This window comes from Canis aureus, chromosome 6, assembly GCF_053574225.1.
Source record: "Canis aureus isolate CA01 chromosome 6, VMU_Caureus_v.1.0, whole genome shotgun sequence".
Taxonomy (NCBI): domain Eukaryota; kingdom Metazoa; phylum Chordata; class Mammalia; order Carnivora; family Canidae; genus Canis; species Canis aureus.
The window spans coordinates 14,739,482-14,760,451 of NC_135616.1; the positions used below are offsets into that span (position 1 = coordinate 14,739,482).

Consider the following 20,970-nt stretch of genomic DNA (forward strand, 5'->3'; position numbering starts at 1 on the left):
GCATCCCAATTCTCTATTTCATATGGAAATTCAAATGACCCAGAATAGCCAAAACAATTTTAAGAAAAACAAAATTGGAGGACTCACGCTTCCTAATTTCAAAATTTATGATAAAGCTACAGTAACCAAGACAGTATATTATTGACATAAGATAGACACGTAGGGCACCTGGGTGGCTTAGTGGTTGAGTGTCTGCCTTTGGCTCAGGGCGTGATCCCGGGGTCCTGGGATTAAGTGGTGCATTGGGTTCCCCGCCGGGAGCCTGCTTCTCCCTCTGCCTATGTCTCTGCCTCTCTCTGTGTGTCTCTCGTGTAAATAAATAAAATTTTTTTTTAAAGATTTTATTTATTTATTCATGTTAGTTACACAGAGAGAGACAGAGAGGCAGAGACACAGGCAGAGGGAGAAGCAGGCTCCATGCAGGGAGCCCAACGTGGGATTTGATCCCAGGTCTCCAGGATCGCGCCCCGGGCCAAAGGCAGGCGCCAAACCGCTGTGCCACCCAGGGATCCCAATAAATAAAATATTTAAAAAAAATTATTTGATTTTTTGACAAGGGTCCAACTCAATTCAATGGGAAAGTCTCTTCAGTAAATGATGCTGACAATATATGCAGGCATAGCTTGCAGATATTGTAGATTCCGTTCTAGACCACTGTAACAAGACAAGTCAAATGAATTTTTGGTTTTCCCATGTGTATAAAAGTTATGTTTATACAATACTGTAGTCTATTAAATGTGCGATTATACTTTAAATACTTTATTGCTAAAAAAGTCTAATTATGATCTGAGCTTTCTGTGAGTTGTAACCTTTCGGTGCTCACGTTAACGTCTATGGCTGCTGCCTGATCAGGGTGGTAGTTGCTGAAGTTTGGTGTGGCTTTGGCAGTTTCTTACAACAGCAATGACGTTTGCTGCACTGATTGACTCTGTGGCATGCAGTGCTGTTTGACCCACAGTAGAACTTCTTTCATAGTTGGAATTAGTCTTCCCAAAGCCTGCTTTTGCCCTGTAAACCAAAATTATGTAATTTCTAAATCCTTTGTGGTCATTTCAACAGTCTTCACATCATCTTTACTAGGAATTAATTCCTTCTTAAGAAGCCACTTTCTTTGCTCATCCATAAGAAACAACTCCTCATTTGTGAAAGTTTTATCATGAGATTGCAGCAATGCAGTCACATCTTCAGGTTCCACTTCTAATTCTAGTTCTCTTGCTATTTCCACCACATCTCTAGTGACTCCCTTCCATACCTCAAGAGAAGTCTTGAACCCCTCAAAATCATCCATGAGGGTTTGACTCCACTTCCTCCAAACTCCTGTTATTACAATTGATATTTTGACCTCTTTGCATGAATCACGAATGTTCTTAATGGCATTTAGAATGGCAAATCCTTTCCCAAAGATTTTTGATTTACTTTGCCAAATTCCATTGAAGGAATCACTATGGTAGATACAGCGTTACAAAAATGTACTTTTATTTTTATTTATTTTTCATTTAATTTTTATTTATATTTTATTTTTGAAGATTTACTTATTTTAGAGGGTGAGAGGATGAGGGGAGGGGACAGGGGCACAGGGAGACAGAGAATCTAAATAGACTCCATGTTGGCAGGGTGCCCAATGTAGGCCTCAGTCTTACAACCCTGGGATCATGATTTGAGGCGAAATCAAGAGTTGGACACTTAACCAACTGAGCCACCTAGGTGTCCCCCAAAATGTATTTTTTAAATTCTAAGATTTGAAAGCCAAAAGTATTCCTTAATCCATGGTTTGCAGGATGGACATTATATTAGCAGGCATGAAAACAGCATTCATCTCATTGTACATCTCCATTACAATGGGGTTGGCCATATGCATTGTCAGTGCAATAAAATTTCTAAGGGATTTTTTTTTTTTCCCTGAGTAGTAGGTTTCATCAGTGGGCTTACAGTATTCAGTCAGCCATATTGTAAACAAACATGCAGTCATCCAGGCTTTATTATTCCTTTTTTAAAATTTTTTTAAAATTTATTTTTATTTTTTTATTATTCCTTTTATAGAGCACAGGCAGAGTAGATTTAGCATAATTCTTCAGGGCCCTAATTTTCAGAATGGTCAATGACATTGGCTTCAGCTAACGCCACCAGCTGCATTAAGCCCCTAACAAGAAAGTCAGTGTGTCCTTAAAAGCTTTGAAGCATTGATACTTCTCTTTAGCTGTGAGAAGTCTGGATAGCATCTTCTTCCAATAGAAGGCTGTTTTGTCTATATTGAAAATCTGTTGTTTAGCATGAATTACCTTACCAAGATCTTCTGGATCACTTACTGCAACTTTTTTTTTCTTTTTAAAGATTTTATAGGTTTATTCATGAGAGACACAGAAAAAGAGAGGCAGAGATATAGGCAGGGGGAGAAGCAGGCTCCAGGGGAGGCTCCTGTGAGGAGCCTATGCAGGACTCGATCCAGGATCCTAGGATCACGACCAGAGCTGAAGGTAGACGCTCAACCACTGAGCCATCCAGGTGCCCCTCTTGCTGCTACTTCTGTAACAGTACTTGCAGCTTCACCTTGCATTTTGATGTCATGGAGATGGCTTCTTTCCTTAAACCTCATGAACCACACTTTGCTAGCTTCAGACTTTTCTCCTGCAGCTTCCTCTCTCAGCCTTCACAGAATTAAAGAGAATCAGGGTTTTGCTCAGGTTAGGCTTTACCTTAACGGGATATTGCGGCTGGTTTGATCTTCTATCCAAACTACTCAAACTTTCTTCATTTCAGCAATAAGACTTTCTTCATTGCATGTGAACACTTAGAGGCCATCGTAGGGTAATTAATTGGCCTAATTTCAGTATTGTTGTTCTCAGAGAGTAGGGAGGCTGGAGGAGAGAGAAAGATGATAAACTTCTGGTTTTTGTAGCAGGCAAACACAAACATTTATAGGTTAACTTCTCTGTATTATATGGGTATGGTTTGTGGTTCCCCGAGTCAATTGCAATAATATTGAAGATCACTGATCACAACAAAAGAACAAACAAAAACAGAGATCACTGGTCACAGATCATCATAACAAATATAATGAAAAATTTTGAAAACTGAGAATTACTAAAATATGATAGGAATTGAACAAATGCTGTTGGAATAATGGCATCAATAGCCTTGCTCCCACAAGGTTGCCACAAACCTTTGATTTATAAAAACATCGTATCTATGCAGTGCAATAAAATGAGGTATACTCATACAAATATCTGATCATTATGTTGTACACCTTAAATTCATACAAATATATATCTGATCATTATGTTGTACACCTTATACTAATATAATGTTATATGTCAGTTATACCTCAAATAAATAAATAAAGCTGCAATGAAAAGAAAACGGTGTTGAGTCAGCTAGTTATCAACATGGAAAGCATGAAATTGGACCCCTGCTACACACCATATAGAAATAGGACATAAAAAATGGATCACAGGCCTAAAATGTAAGAACTAAAACTATAAAATTTTTAGAACAAAACATAAGTATAAATCTATGTGACCTTGGATTAGATGATAGTTTCTCACATGTGACCTCCAAAGCAAAACAATCAATCAAAGAAAAAGTGCGTAAATTAGATATCATCAAAATTGGAAATTTTGTGTTTGAAGAAAACTATCAAGAAAGTGAAAAGGAAATTTCACTTTCACCATGGAATAGGAAAAAATATTTGCAAATCATATGTCCGATTTGGAAATTGTATCTAGAATATATAAAGAACTCTTATAATTTATCAATAAACAACTCATTTAAAAAATGGGCAAAGGATTTGAATAGACATTTTTCCAAAGAAAATATGGAGATTGGGATCCCTGGGTGGCGCAGCGGTTTGGCGCCTGCCTTTGGCCCAGGGCGCGATCCTGGAGACCCGGGATCGAATCCCACGTCGGGCTCCCGGTGCATGGAGCCTGCTTCTCCCTCTGCCTGTGTCTCTGCCTCATTCTCTCTCTCTCTCTGTGACTATCACAAATAAATAAAAATTAAAAAAAAAAAAAAAGAAAATATGGAAATGACCAATAAGTGCATTGTGTTAGTTTGCTAAAGTTGCTGTAACAAAATACTACAGATTGAGTGGCTTAAACAACAGAAATTAATTTTCTTACCATTCTGGAGGCTGGAAGTCCAAGTTCAAAGTTCCATCAGGGTTGGTTTCTGTTGAGACTACTTCCTGGCTTGTAGTAGGTTGCCTTCCACCTCTTCTCTGTACATGCTCAGAGAAAGACATTTCCCACATCTGTTCCTCTTCTTATAAAGATTAGATTAGTGCCCCACCTTTATGACCTCATTTAATCTTAGTTATTTCCTTAAAGGTCCAATTTCTTAATACAGCACAGTAGGAGGTAGGAGTTAACACCTATGAAAATATGCTCAACATTATTAGTTACTGGGGAAATGTAATTTAAAACCACAATGAAATACCACTTCACAAACTAGAATGGCTAGAATTAAAAAAAGTATATAATTAAAGTGTTGGTGAGGGTGTGGAGAAATTAGAACCATATCCTTATACATTGATAGTAGGAATGTGAAGTGGTCTTGATGCTTTGTAAAACAGTTTGGTAGATCCTCAAAATGTTAGAGTTAGCATATGATCCAGCTGGTCCACACTTAGGTTTATACTCAAGATAACTGAAAACATGTGTCCACACAAAAACCTATATGTGAATGTTTATAAAAGCATTATCCATAACAGCCAAAATATGGAACGACCCACATGTCAATTAACTGATGAATGGATAAACAAAATATGTATCAATATAATGGACTATTATTCAGTTATAAAAAAGAATGGAATACTGACATGTGCTACAACATAGATAAATCTTGAAAGTATTAATGCTTAGTGAAAGAAGCCAGTCAAAAAAGGTCACGGATTATGTGATTTATATAAAATATCCAGAATAGACAAAAATGTAGAAATGAAATATATTACTAGTTGTTAAGGGCTGCGGTGAGGGGTAAATGTGAATCAACAACTAATGTTTTGGAGTGTCTTTGTGGTGATGAAAATGAAATTAGATAATACTCGGGTGTACAAGACCGAATATACTAAAACCCCTGAGTTTAACACTTTAAATTAGTGAATTGCATGGTATAGGAATTAGATCTCAAAGCTGTTAATAAATAGGAAAGGAAACAATCTTAAATTCAGATTAGTATGTAAACATTTAGTGTTACTTTTTACTAACATTTCGTGTTACCTTGTTTGTTGTTTGGAAATGTTAAATTGGGATTATTACTTGCCAAATTCTTGGTCGAAATTCTTTCTCAGGCAATGTGTTAATAGTGACTTGACATTTGAATTCTAGAAAATAATTTGTTGCTTTTTTCTTTTTAAAGATATTTACATGAGAGAGATACACAAAGAGGTATGACCAAGAGCATGAGTGGGGAGGACAGGGAGAAACAGGCTCCCCTCTGAGTAGGGAGCCTGACATGGGGCTCTATCCCAGGACCCCAAGATCATGAGCCTGAGCTGAAGTCAGGCGCTTAACAGACTGACTGACTCAGGCACCCACCCTGTGGTCCCCTGCTTTGAAGGGGTTTCCTTTTTTGGTTTGGGTAGACAAAACCAGAAATAACTGCATTAAAATGTTGTGAATAGTCATGATAGATGAGTATTCGGGGTATTCTGAAGGTGCAAAAGAAGAGTGCTAATTTCAGTGAGGCAAATCAGAAGAAACTTCAGTGAGAGACAGTTATCTTTGGAGCAAGTTTAAAAGATGGAGTCCATGTCCATCAGGGAGGGAAGCACCGTAGGCAGAGGGAAGGACTGGAAGAAGTAGTGGTGTGTTCAGGCTGTAATAGGTCTAATAAATGTTGGAGTATTGGGAACAGGGGAAAAAGCTCGGTGATTGTAAGGCTAAAAAGGAATGTTTGCATATCTGATATATTTTTTAAGGATTTTATTTATTTGAGAAAGAGAGCAGAGTGTGAGAGAATGTGAGCAGGGGAAGGGGCAGAGGGAGAGAGAGAGAAGCAGGCTCCCCACTGAGCAGGGAGCCCAACCCGCTGCTGCTTGATCCCAGGACTCTGGGATCATGACCTGAGCCGAAGGCAGGTGCTTAACTGATTAAACCACTCAGGCGCCTGGCATGTCTGATTTTTATTCTTAACTGGTAGAGGCACTTCTTTCTCTTTGTGGTTGCTTTAGAAATAAAAGTTTACTTGATTATGGGAACTTAATAAGTTTTTATATGTTATGATCTCTCAGTTATTTATATGCTGATGACCATTTGAATTAAGGGGAGAGGGAATAATATGCCATATCATAAAAGCTTATTTGGGGAACCTTTCTTCTATGGAGTGACGTAATAAGGCTGGGGGAAATGTGTTATATGTTGTGGTACGTCTATTTTATAAAATATTAAGTAGTCAATAAAATGGTTATAAAGATGGTAGCAACATAGAAAAATGCTTATGTGCAGCAAAGAAGAAATCAGAATTCAGATTTGTTTTGAGACGGTGATTACAATTATTTGAAATACCCATGTGTGACCAGTTAAAACTAGATACAATTTTTACCCATGAGATTATTAATGGTATGGTGAAATGGTCACTCTCTAGGGCAGTTTGGCTCTATCGAAATTATAAACAAATGGATACTGTGATTCGGTGGCTTTTTAAGAATCACTAATGAAAAACTGACCCCATGTGCACAAAGATGTACATATAGGGATGTTCTTTAAAGTATTGTTTGTAATAGTGAAAATACTTTATTATTTATTGACTATTTATTTATTTATTTATTTATGATAGACATAGAGAGAGACAGAGACAGAGACAGAGACACAGGAGGAGGGAGAAGCAGGCTCCATGCCGGGAGCCCAACGTGGGACTCGATCCCGGGACTCCAGGATTGCGCCCTGGGCCAAAGGCAGGCGCCAAACCGCTGAGCCACCCAGGGATCCCCTATTTATTTATTTTTTAAAAGATTTATTTATTTATTTATGAGAGAGAGAGAGAGAGAGAGAGAGAGAGAGAGGCAGAGACATAGGCAGAGGGAGAAGCAGGCTCTTCGTAGGAGCCCGATGCGGAACTCGATCCTGGATCCTGGGATCACAACCTGAGCTGAAGGCAGCTGCGTGACCGCTAAACCACCTAGGCATCCCTTGAAAATACTTTAAATGATAGTAGGAGAATGGCTAAATGCATTAGTGTATAACGTTGCAATGGACTACTGTAGCCATTTAATTGAAAAAAGTTGATTTATATCTATGACACTGAAGAAGAGATACTTATAAAATCTCCTGTTTGTGAAAAAGGAAACAACTGTCTGTCTACATTATAAGTATTAGCTCACTAAAAGAAAATCTCAAGGATACACAGTGGGATATTTTTGTCCTGATTTCATTAGACTTTTTTTTTTTTAATTGAAGTGTGGTTGGCACCACAATGATATTAATAGTGGTTAGTAGTGGGATAGGGAATGCTGATCCAGGTCTGTTTGTATGAAGTAGAAATTTTACTTTCACTTTATGTTTCTGAAATGTTTTAGTATTTAACAATGAGTGTGTATTGTATAACAATTTTTAAAAATATTTTTATTTATTTGAGAGAGAGTGAGACAGAGCAGGAGCAGCAGGGAGGTTTGGGAGTTGAGGGCCAGAAGGAGAGGGAGAAGCAGACCCCTCGATGAGTAGGGAGCCCGGTGCAGGGCTTGATTGCAGGACCCTGAGATCATGACCTGAGTTGAAGGCAGACGCTTAACTGAGCCACCCAAGCACCCTTATAACAACTTTTAAAACATGCAAGGTTAAACTAGACAGAAGTATATCATTTTATTGCAGCTAAGCCTTTTCTTAAATTCAGAGAATAAAATTATAAAAAGAAATACATATAATTCAGGATGTCATTGCAAAGGATTGCTTTACTCTGTTGATGTGTTACAGGATTTTTTTCCCTTCAGTATTTAAGAAGGTTGTATTAAAATTAAGTAAACTTACCCATTTTGAGTTTTGGCTTGATTTTTAGGTGGACCTTCAATCCTGCTGTTCTCACTAAAGCAAACATTGTTCGAAGTGGAGATGCTGCTCAGGGTGCAGAAGGAGGTACCTCACAGTTTCAAGTGGGTGATCTTGTACAAGTTTGTTACGATCTGGAAAGAATCAAACTTCTACAGAGAGGACATGGAGAATGGGCTGAAGCTATGCTCCCAGTAAGTATATCTAAAATAGTTTAAGACTCGGAATAATATAGTTTTAGACTAGGAATTATATTATGCTTTAGTAGTTTTTAAAAAAATACCTTAATTTTGGAAACTAAATGAGCATACTCCTCGGAGAATTGTATTGTTCACTGGCAGCTAGGCATACTTAATGCCTTTTATTTTCTAATTTATTCCAGTTAAATTAGCCCAGGAAGGTCCAAATATGGCTACAGTTAATAGTTTTTGCAAGATTTGTTAGTGGAGATTGAAATGTAGGTAGAAGGCAACAGAGACTTTCCTGATACTTAACTCCAGAATGAGAGGTACGTGCTCATCCAGTTACTAGCAGTGCTAGACCACTGCTGCTTTCCTCACTTGGCGGTCCGCCTCTCTAAAACTCAGAGAGTGAAAGAACAACTCTGAATGTGTGCCTTCTGAGGTGGCTTTGCTCCCAAAGAGTTACAGTTTAATATGTAATTTATTTATTCAATACATTTTTCACCAAATCTTCAGCAACAACAGAAAAATTTGTTCTTCTCACTTTGCATCCATCCTCTTTCTCCATCTATACCTTGCTCTTCTGTTCTTCCTGCTGCCCTCCCATACTTACTTGCCCTATATCCCATTTCCTCTCACTTTGCTGTGTCCTCCTGTTTAGTCCTCCACTTTGCTACCCCTGCTCCTGTCTCATCCAGTTACAGAACTTGTCCTCTCCTGTTCCTCTAGTCCCATCCCATTCAGTGCCTCCTCCTTGTACCAAATACCTCCCCTCCCATCCATCTTCATGTCTCATCCCGCCAACCCTGCTGTGTTGTCTAGTGCCCTGTCCTGGTTAGCAGCTCCTCTACCTGTCTAGCCCCATCTCCTGGCTCATCTAACCCTCTGCCCCCTCTCATCCTTTCCAGTGCCCCCTCCCTTCCTTCATGTATGCCTTACTCCTTCAGCAGATATTTTCATACAAACAATGTGGCTATTAGGCTTCAAGGATGTAATAGTGAATGAAACAAAAAGAAATCTATTGTTATGGTGCTTTCATTTGAAGACATTTCATAGTTTGCAGATGCTGCTGACATTTTTTTTTGCTTTAGTTAGATAGCGACTGATAGCTGTATGTTTTACAGGAGCTGTATTTTAGAATCTTTATTTTTGTCTAAAAAATTAATTTGTATATGATCTTTTTTGCTTTTGATATCAAAGTTGGTTAAAAAAAAGTATTGATTGTCTTTAAGCCTCACTATAGTATAGTGTTACCTAAATGTAATCTTTTGATGTACTTTCATAGGAGCTATATACACCATTTTAAGGTTGTTTTTTTTTTTTTTAGGTCAAGGTGTTTTTGTTTTTTCCCCTTAGCTGTGTCATCTTATATATAGCAGCTTATGTGTTTGGAGTGCCCAGTTATTCTAAGCACTGTGCTAAATGATGAATATATACATACATGCACACACATATACATGTGTACACACATAAATACATATGCAGACTGTTTGTCCTAGGAATATTATAAACAGGTGGTGGTATGACCTCTTTGTTTTAAGGATGAGGAAATCAGAGCTAAGATTCTGAGCTGAAATTGGAACCCAAATCTGTTTTACTTCTTTTTGTTTTTTTTTTAAAGATAGATAGATTTATTTATTTATTTATTTATTTACTTATTTATTTATTTATTTATTTATGATAGAGAGGGAGAGAGAGACACAGGCAGAGGGAGAACAGGCTCCATGCCGGGAGCTCGACACGGGACTCGATCCTGGGACTGCAGGAACGTGCCCTGGGCTAAGGCAGGCGCCAAACCGCTGAGCCACCCAGGGATCCCCGTTTTACTTCGAAGCCTAAATCGTCTATCTCCATAGTAGGCTGCTATATAAGCAAAACCTGTAGATTATATCTAGAGGAGAATTCTGGGATTCCAGTGGTGGTGGCATAGAATTTTAATATTCCCAAATCATTTTGAGAAAAATAGTCAACAACTAGATTAGCATACCCAAAAAAAGAAAGACACAAATATCTATATCAAAACCAGGTAACAGAGTAGCCTGTCGAACCCTAAAATATGAATGAGTAGTGACAAAACATTGACTGCTCCTAAGACAACAGCTGTTTGTCTGGCAGCAGAGAGAATGGAGCATTGGCTGGCCCTGAGAACAGGGGTGCTCCAGCATAGTTAACAAGTATTCATTAGCTAGTGTAGGTAGACTATGTGGAAATGATAGCTGACCCGGGGAGGGTTCTTGCAAACTACATTTTGGGGTGAGGGTAATAGGTCCATGCTAAAGTTTGAAGGAGTTGGAGCAACCTGGGTCTGTAAACACTCAAAACTAACCAGCCATAGTGCTCTTCCTGGGCAGAGCCCTCCATTAAGTAGAGAGTGCTGAGAGTCGAAACTAAATTTTTAGGATAGAGACAGTCGGGGCAAAGGAAAGATATAAGTTGGAAGGGATCATAATCAGATCCCAATACACAGTTATTACTGAAAAAAAGACAGTAAGGAATAGCATAACTTCTTTATAGACAAATGAAAGTACACTAGAAAGATATGCACAAAAAACTAAGATCTAATGATTCAAAATGAGCTAACAGAATGATAAAAGATGAATGAAGAAAATGGATCATGATTAGAAATGAGGTAATAGAACTTAGGAAAGAATTAAAAAGAAAAGGAAGATAATTTCAGAAAAATGAGTAAGCTTGACACAACACAGATCAAATAAATATGACAGGTAATACCCTAAGAAGAACAAAAGGTAAAAAGGGGAGGAAAAACTCAAAATAAAAAAGATGAAAGTATTTCAGGTAAAGTGACAGATATAGAGCATCTAATAGATGTATATTAGGAGTCCTTGTGGAAAAGGAAAGACAAAAGCCAAAGCAAAGGAATTAAACAACTGCACTAATTTATGATTCCAGAAAAAATGTCCCCGAATTAAAAGATTTAAAGCTAAATATGAAAAGGACCCATTGCATACCTGGGAAAACTGAGAACACAAAACACTGAACCATATTCTGATAAAATAACTGAATCTTCAGGAAAAGAAAAAAATTCTTTGATATCTAGGAAAAAAGGTCAAGTTTTACTTATAAAGGAAAGAAAATCTGGTCTCAGTGCTTTATGATTTCAAATGAAATAACATTTAAGGTATTCAAGGGACAAAACTGAAAGCTAAGAGTTTTATATATAACCAAGCTGACTTTAAAGTATAAAGCCTACAAATTGATATGAACAATTAAGAATTCAGAGCATCTTGTTCCCATTAGCTTTTTCTGATTAATCTATTAGAAAATGTCTCAGGCAACCAAGATGTCGGGAGAGAGATCAACTGAAGGGGCTGATAGTGATCATTAAATATGTATGTATTCGTTGAACTAAGATTAAATGATAGTTGAAGGGGTAGGGCTATATAATGGTTATATGCTCTATCAACACAGATTAAGTACAACTGTCAAAAAATGGAGTGGGAATGAAGGGAGCATATGGAAAGTTTAGTAAGCTGATTGCCTTTTAGTTATTCACTGGAACTAAATACTATTATTTTAAATCAAAATCTTGAAGGAGAAAGAAGGTAAGGGTAAGACCATGAGTGACTAATTTCAGTATTGTACATACTGGGGAACGAGTTGACTCACTCAAACACTCTGACTCTTTTTTTTAAAGAGGGATAAAGTTTTATATGTATATAAATTATATATTAATATTATTATAAATATAACTATTAGGACAATGCAGAGTTTATGTGGAAAGAAAGCAAATGGTGGAAGGATTAACCATTAAGTTAAAAAACATGTTTTTTTTTTTTTTTAAACCGTGTTTCATATCTAAAAAAGGAATGTAATATAGGGAATAAAGGTAGAAGGAAAATGTCTTTGAATATGTCTTGTTTTATAGATTTGATTTGAAGCCACATAACTATTTTATGTAATTATAAAGCAAACTTAAATTCCTTAAAGTGGAAAGTAAAATGAAGTAAGTAAACCTAAATGTGTATCTTATTGGCATAACCATACAGAGAGAAAAGTACAAGTAATTTTGAAACACAGTAATTTGTCTTTGTGTCTTTTTAAGAATATACTCTAAAGAACTGCATATAAAAAGCAATTTTTAACAATTTTTAGAGACCTTATTGTTTGTGATAGTATTATTATCCTGAGATTGTTGTATGTGTGAGATGACAAAAAAACAAGTGAGTAGTTATATGGTAATTTTAATTCTGTTATCCCTGGTGACCTTGAGAGCCAGAATGATCAGAGTAGGAAAAGGTGATACAGATGTAACATAAAAGAGGCTACAAAAAACCCTGTAGTCTTGAGTTTGAATTGGAAAAGTGTTTTTACTTATGATTTATTTTATCTTTAAGACAAAACACCCTCCCATCACTATTTCCTAGCTCTGCCCATGAAAAGACCTAGAAACAATAACCATTCTAGTAACAGTAACCAGCCTTCATGCCCAGATTACAGTCTTGAAATAGCCTTTCCGTCTGTAAAGAAACAGTCTTGGAGAAGTGGCTAATTCTAGCTCTTTGTCAGGAAGTGAACAAGATGAGCCTCAGAACAGATAGCAATGAAGCTTATCAAAGATTTCTAGATCATGTTAAAAGGATCTAGCAGCCAACTTGGAGTGCTCCTTATCAAACAAATGCAGAGACAGATGAACTTATTAATTATACCAATAGCAAAATTGAGATTTTAAGAAACTTCATAGGACAAATAACCCTGTTTCTTCAACAAATAACTGGAAAAGAAAAATATATGTATAAACTTTATTTGAAACTTCATTTAAGCAGACTGAAAAAATTTACCATTTATGAGGCAATTGGAAATTTGAATGCTGGTATTTTATGATATCACAGAATTAATTGATAATTTGGGAAGGGTTGGTAGTAGTATTGTAGTTTTGTTTTTTAAAAAAAGTTTACATGACTAATAATACAGGAAGGGAGAATAGGTAGGGGAAAACAAGATTGGCCATGAGCTGAAAATTGTTAAAAATAGTTGATGGGTACAGATTCAAAATACTATTGTGTACTTTTGTATGTTTTAGACTTTCCACAATTAAACATTTAAGGGGAGGGCAGCCCCTCTGGCTCAGCGGTTTAGCGCCACCTTCAGCCCGGGGTGTGATCCTGGAGACCCAGGATCGAGTCCACGTCGGGCTCCCTGCATGGAGCCTGCTTCTCCCTCTGCCTGTGTCTCTCTCTCTGTCTCTGTCTCTGTCTCTGTCATGAATAAATAAATAAAATCTTTAAAAACAAAAACAAAAAGCATTTAAGGGGAAAAAAAAAACAAAGAATGCAGCCTCAGAGTTTGAGATGATGGAAAATTTCAAGAGAAAATGTCTAATTAGAAGTTAAAATTGATGTAAGAGGGGAGGGAGAGGGATAAATAAAGTTAGAGATGTATATTTTGGAGTTTTTCGAAATAAGGTGATAGTTGTCAAAGTGGATTAAACTTTTAAGGAAGAAGAGTAAAAAACTAAGGAATAAAATTTGGGTGAGTGAATAGATTTAGGAATCTGAAAGAGGACAAGAAGCCAGGGAGTAGAGAAAGAGAAGGAACAGGCAGAAAGGTTAGACTGTCATCTGGAAATCAAGGGAATAGTTTCAAGTATTTGGGGTCAAATGCTGTGGAGAGGGTAAAGGATAAAACACTGAGCGGCAGTCTACTTTGTGTTAGGAAGTAAGATCTTATCACTGTTCTTTACCAGTTTTCTAGTGCTGTGATTTGCTATCCTGTTGTGCTTAAGAGAATGGGTTTTAGACTGGAATTTGAAATTGGGGCTAATAATAAGCACTTTACTTTCTGGATTACGTATGTTAGGTGAGTTAATTCGTTTAAAGCTCTTAGAACAGTACCTGCCACATGGTAAGAGTTGCTGTTGATTGTGTTCTGGACCCAATTGCCCTCAAGAATATAAATACATTTTTTAAAAAAGATCTGTTTTATTTTGTTTTATTTATTTATTATTTAGATTTTTATTTATTTATTTATTCATGAGAGGCACAGACAGAGAGAGGCAGAGACAAAGGCAGAGGGAGAAGCAGGCTCCCTGCAGGGAGCTCGATGTGGGACTTGATCCTGGGACTGATCCTGGGACTCCAGGATCACGCCCTGGGCTGAAGGCAGGCGCTAAACCACTAAGCCACCCAAGGATCCCCTATTTGTTTATTTTAGAGAGAGAGTGCATGGGGAGAAGGGACAGAGGGAGAAGGAGAGAATCTCAAGCAGACTCCCTGCCTCAGAGCATGGAGCCCCCACACAAGGCTCCATCCCACAACCCTGAGATCATGATCTGAGTTGAAATCAAGTTGGACGCTTAACCAAGTAAGCCACCCAGGCGTCCTCTTTTCCCATACATAATGGTACTATATTCTTTTGTCTTGGAATGAATATTGATTCCCTTTTTGGTTTAAGTATAGTTTGTTTTAGAAATCAGATTTTATTTTTTTAGGCTAGATTGATGATGACTTTTGGACTACTTGATTTACAAATTCTCAAGATGTAAGATATTATGGAGTTAAAAGGTTAGATATCAAAAAGCAAAATATTGTGACTTCTTATGAATGATAGACTCATTTGTTTTTCATTTCTTTTTGATTTTATATTCTTGTGGAAGTATAGTGGCTTTGTTGATGAAAATATTTTTTAAAGATACTCTTTAAAGTTTGCAGCTAACAAATATCCCATTTGAATATGTTGTCCTTTACCAATTTCTTCATTAGGAGCAAAGGAAAATTAATACTTTAAACATGTAAGAACAGATGATTGATTTCTTTATGGTATGTACTTTAGACTTGGGAACATGAACTGATTTTTTTTTTTTTTTCTTTTGAAAGACTTTAGGTAAAGTTGGCCGAGTACAACAGATTTATTCAGACAGTGATTTAAAGGTGGAAGTTTGTGGAACATCTTGGACATATAATCCAGCAGCAGTTTCCAAGGTCGCATCTGCAGGATCAGCCATTAGCAATGCATCTGGTGGTATGTTTGTGTTGTTGGGTATTTATTTATTTTTAAGATTTTATTTATTTATTCATGAGAGAGAGAGAGAGAGAGGCAGGTTCCCCGCAGGGAGCCCGATGCAGGACTTGATCCCGGGACTCCAGGATCACACCCTGAGCCAAAGATGCTCAACCACTGAGCCACCTAGGCATCTCATATTGTTGGGTCTCTAAAAGTAATATGGTTTACATTAGAACCTTCATTAATTCCTTGATTATCAGGTACAGCTAATGATGTGTGTTCTTAGTTTTCTCCCAAATCACATGACCTCACTTGAATGTTAACTAACATTTACACTTTCGCTAAAGGTTTTTTTTTTTTTTTTTTCATATAATGAATAGTTTTTGTTCTGGCTGAGGTATACTCTGGAAAATTTCCATAAATAGGTACTTTTTCTTGGGTGCCATATCAAGGGCTTTCCACATCAAATCTGAGATAACTGAAATTCAGTGTTGTACTTTTTAGTTGGAACTTCTGCCAAGAAACATGACATTCTTAGACTGCTTTTTTCTCTTTTTATTTTCAACATTATTGCTAGCAGAAGGCTTTCTTCCTGGATATTTTTATATATCAGCCATGTTTTTTTCTTAGTATTTAATACTAATTATTATACTATAGAAATGTATAATAAGTAGAAAATCATTTTGAAATGTGAATAAGATGGATGATTGGGTAGACTCATGACAGTCCCTCCCTGTGCTCCAGCTTTATATACAGAGCCTCAATTCATACTAGAACAAATTATAAGTTACTGTGTATTGTCATTCAGAAAAGAAGGTAGAGCTATAACTAAATTTTAAGAAAGTAAAGAGAACATTGGGTGACTGCCAACCTAATTTTATACGCTTTCTACTACTCTGTTGCTGTCTCTTCTTTCCTGATGTAATTTGCTAGTGTGCTTAAAATTTAAATCAGGTGGTATTTATTTCTTACCTTGAGGTTAGATGACATCACAGCGGGCTGACTACCTACAAATTCAAAGAATGAGACATAGTTAATATCCTGCTCAAATAATGTGGACTTGGTGTTGGTCCTCTGCCTCACTTTGTGATTGCTTTCCACTAAGTAGATCCAAGAATTAAGGAATAGAACTGCTGGGTAGTTTCTCTACTGATTAATGCTACTTAGAAAAAAAAATCTTATGAAAGAGTCTATGTAAATATATCCCTAGTTCTTTTTTTGTTTTAGTCAGTACGAATCAGGTGACACCTGTTGAAGTATGTTAACATTTAGATGACCATTTTCAACAGAAAGTTGATTTGTCCCTAAGACATTTCCCCACATATTATAGGGATTACATTGCTTTTGAATCATAATCAATGATTTATTGATTTCTTCTATGGTCTGTAGCATTGAGCTCCAAGAATCAATGTGGTATGTTAAAACCTGAAAGGAAGTTTGTATTGTTCTGATACTCCCATGGTAGTGTGTTCATTTGTGATTATCTTTGGTATGACTGCTAAATCTTGAATTGTTATTTGTATGTAATGCTCTACTTTTTCTGAAATTATAACTCGAAATACATTAATTGGAGAAAACTGGGAATACTTACAGGTTAGAATTTAATGCAGGTTTATATGGTAATAAAACTTGCATGAGTAATAATCTGTAGTATAGTACAAAAATAACATTAATGATAGCAATAATAAAAAAGGAAAAGTATATATTACAGATATGTGAGTAATGCTTGTCTGTTAGTAATTAAGGTTTGAGATTCTTCTATGTTAACCACTTTATTTGATGCTTTACAGAAAGACTCTCTCAACTCTTGAAGAAATTATTTGAAACCCAAGAATCTGGTGACCTCAATGAAGAATTAGTTAAAGCTGCTGCCAATGGGGATGTTGCTAAAGTGGAAGATTTGCTAAAAAGACCAGATGTGGATGTGAGCATTTTAAAAATTATTTGAAGCATACACAAAAATCGCATAGTATAATGAACATCACACAGTTCAATAATTATTGGGATTTTTCCACATGTGCTTCATGTAGTCCTCCTTTGTTTTTCTCAGGTATTTTAAAGACAACACTGGACATCATTCTTCAAGTACTTTTCTAAAAGATAATGAGATTTTCTTATTTTAACACTGTGACCTTTTAAATTTATAATTGACAAAATTTACATTTAAGTTTTTTTTAATTTAAATTTTTATTATTTTTTTTACATTTAAGTTTTTGAGTGATCATTGTCCTTTCCTATTTCTCATGGAAATGTCCTCATACCATGTCTTTTAAATATCTTTTAATAAGTTTTATAAGCAGTGTTCTATACCTCTTCTCAAAACATTTAATCTAAACCTTTTCCAGTGAAAGTTGACTATTTTTAGTTTATAATGCAGATAAACTAGAGGTCATGCATTTTGTAAATCTTAATAGTTTATTTTTATCATTCTCACAAGCCATATTTTAGGTGGGCCATTTTAGTTCTAGTTAGTCATTCATTGGCTTTGTTATTGCTACTATACGGCACCAATAGGATGTTCAGTGCTGGCCCAGAGATTGTAATTGGAGTGGCACAACATCATATTCCAAGGAGCTCATGTGGCATTTCAGTTATTAGGGAGATGTCATTTGTGGCAGCGTAACACAGTGGTTTCATGATTGTGAGATATATCACAAATAATTTGTTTCAGATATCAAAGTACTAAATATTTTTTATATTCAAGCAGATTTACATTTTATTATACTTAATTTTTCTTCATTTAATTATATAGTTTTTTTAAAACTAAAATTTAAAATGTAGTTTTAAAGGGAATTTAAAGGCAAAAAATAATTATACAAGGTTCATTATGAAAAACATTCCTATCTCAGTTCTGTTGACTCATCCTTCAGGGGCAACTATTTTCACCTCTTTCAGTTGATTTTCTTCAAATGTTTACCTCCACATTTCCAATAACATACTTCTATAGTTTTCTTCTTGATTTTTGTGTTTTAGGAGTAATCTTTTGGTAATTTAACTGTGAAGATGAGAATTCAGCTTTCTTTTCTACTTCCAGCCCATTCCCTCCATGCACACACACATTCCTCTCTCAGCTTCTTAATGTGGTTAGGTTGTATGGTAACTTTGTTAAGATTAAAATTAATTGTGCATATTATTACTTAAATGACATTCATATCTGACCTGTGGATGGTGCTAGGTTGTATTTTTCTATATAACTATTTGCTTCCTTCATGTTCATAATTGTTCTTTTACTTAAAAATATTGATGTGTAATTTACATATAATGAAATACATGGATCAGTCAGTTTTGACAAATGCATACATCCACGTAATTCACACCCCTACTAGGTGTAGAACATTTCCTTTATTCCAGGAAGTTCACTTGTAGTTTTTCCTCAATCAGTCCCTCTTAACTTCAGACATAATTTAAAGTTTCTTATTTGTTTGTAATCCATATTGCTATAAGTAATTCTTCTGAAAACTTCTATAGTTGTCTAATCTCCAAGACATTCAGGCATGTAGTGTATCTGTTCATTTCTACTTCTGAAAGATGATAACATAGGAGAAAACATAGGTGACTTTGGGTATGGTGATGACTTTTTAGATACAACATCAAAGATATGATCTGTGATTTTGTAGGAGTGATAGTTTTGTATTTTACATTTAAGTCTGTGATTTGTGTTGGGTTAATTTTTATGAAGGGTATATGGTTTGTGTCTAGATTTTCCTTGGATTACTTCTGGCATTGGCCATTAGGTCTTTTTTCTTGGTCTGGTCTGACTCCCCAGAAAGGTCTCTTAATTCTCCTGCAGAGAAGGTGTAAACCTGGCTGCCAACCTCAGGAATAGTGAATAAGGGAAGAGGAACTGGATTCTCAGCATTCATCTGTAAATATTTACATAAAACTTCTGATTTTAGTACTTTGCCCCACTGATAACAGTGCTTGGTTTCTGTAGGCTAGAAATATTTTACTCTTTCCAGAGAATAAACTTTAAGGCTTCTGCTAGCATCAGGGTGGACCACTAGCTCAGCTGAGCAGAGTAGGGGAATCCAGGGATCTAAATGCTTTTTAAACAAACTATCAGCCAATATTTTTGTGTTTAGCACTAACCACCACATTATCCCCATATCAAGAGGTATCCAGTCAGTACCTGAGCTTTTTGATAGCATAACAATACCTACCTTCCTTGGTAGAAGGGTTGCTTCTAGGTTTTTCGCATAGCAGGTTTAGGGGCTGCATTTCAGCTTCCTGTATAGGTGCTTGCACCCGGTTGTGGGTGTGTTGTTTTTCTAGTTCTAATTATCTTTGTGGTTTGAGGCTTCAAGGAAAATAAAACTTTACTCTTGTTTTAGCAAAATGTTGAAAGGTAATGAACACAAGTGCTCATCCAACCTTCAATTAAAACACACTTAAAAGAATATACTTTTTAAAACAAGTTTTATTGATGTATAATTGTACTGAAAATAAATACATAAGGATATGGTCTTTAAGTCTCACAATACTGAAAAGCTGTTCTCTTGCTTATATATTTGCTCAGCTTCAGGCTCTTCTAATGGGATTTTTTTTTCCCTTTAGCTTCTTGTTTTTCATAGCATCCTCTTGATTTTTAGATATAAAGGATTCTTGAATATCTCTAACTGAAGTTTCTCAAAAGTTTTCTTTTTTTCTCTTGTTCGTTTCTTCAGTGTCTTTTTTTTCTTTCTTTTTTTGAGTTGTTTTGTGTGTGGTTTTTAAAAATTTTTGAGGTCTTCCTCAAATCTCTGATCTTTGGTTGACCATTGATATCTGAATAAGACCTTAAAAAGCTTACTGGTAGTTCTTTTTGCTTGGATAGGACTTAGTGACTGACTTTGCATTATGGTGGTTGCATGTGTGGAGCTTTTGGGGTCTTTAAATGCTGTCATGTAGAGGTCTGTTCTTCTCCATGACTATGCAGTTGTTCAAGAGAGGAAGGCATTTTTCTGTCTAGGGACTAGGAGCATGGCAGCCAATGTCCTGTCCTTGAGTTTGAGAAGAGTGCCCTAGAATGTGGCCATTTCACATCAGACTTCTGTTTGGGGTTTTTCTTATGTTAACCCTCTGATGTACTTGCTTTTGCAGGCTTTGACTGCGTGTGAGGTTCCCAGGTTTTGTATTCCTTTTCTCTATAAAGTCAGTCTGCTTTGTCCTTTTCAGACATGTGTTTTTATTGTATTCTGATGTTAGCTTTCCCTTTCTTACTTAAAAGCGAGTGCATGCGTGTGAGCAGTGGGGTAGAGGGGCAGAGGTAGAGGGAGAAGTAGACTGCCCACTGAACATGGAGCCCAACGCGGGGTTGTATCCCAGGACCTTGAGATCATAACCTAAGACGATGTCAGCTGCTTAACCAACTGAGCTGCCTAGGTACCCCCATCTTGTTACAGTCTTTTGGATGGGAGTGAATGGGGTGGGTTTAATGAATTATACTTAGCCTTGAGTATGTCATGGGGAAATTATGCATTTACACAACATCTGAAGTGAAGAAAAGGTTGGAAATTATTACTTTAGAATGTCATAGTTATGTATAGCTACCCTGCTAATTCATGTATGTATTCCTCATGATAATTTACTGACAATATTCAATATATTTGTTGAATTGAATTTATTTAAATAGTGGACAATATCTTTTCCAAAAGTTTTCCATTCACTTCATTGCTTTTTTCTCATTGAAATATAGACTCTGAGCTTTAATAATTCAAATAGAAGTAAATATACAAAACTAATAGAATTTACTTTTCTCCCTCAGTTCCTTTCTTTTTTTTTCAGCTGTGCAGATTGGCTAAAACAGTTGTTTCATAGCTCTTTGAACAATGGAACTTTCATCTTAAAAAAAGGAAAAAATGTCTGTTTCC

The 20,970-nt window shown here is 36.2% G+C and overlaps 1 protein-coding gene across 1 annotated transcript in view; it reads left to right on the plus strand.

The window, feature by feature from the left end:
• MIB1 (MIB E3 ubiquitin protein ligase 1) overlaps positions 1 to 20,970 on the plus strand; it is a 137,018-nt gene that overhangs the window by 39,215 nt on the left and 76,833 nt on the right. The window contains exons 7-9 of the mRNA XM_077900234.1: positions 7,990 to 8,173; positions 14,995 to 15,139; positions 16,912 to 17,045. Coding sequence (XP_077756360.1) covers positions 7,990 to 8,173; positions 14,995 to 15,139; positions 16,912 to 17,045 — 463 coding nt within the window. The remainder of the gene's footprint in view (positions 1 to 7,989; positions 8,174 to 14,994; positions 15,140 to 16,911; positions 17,046 to 20,970) is intronic.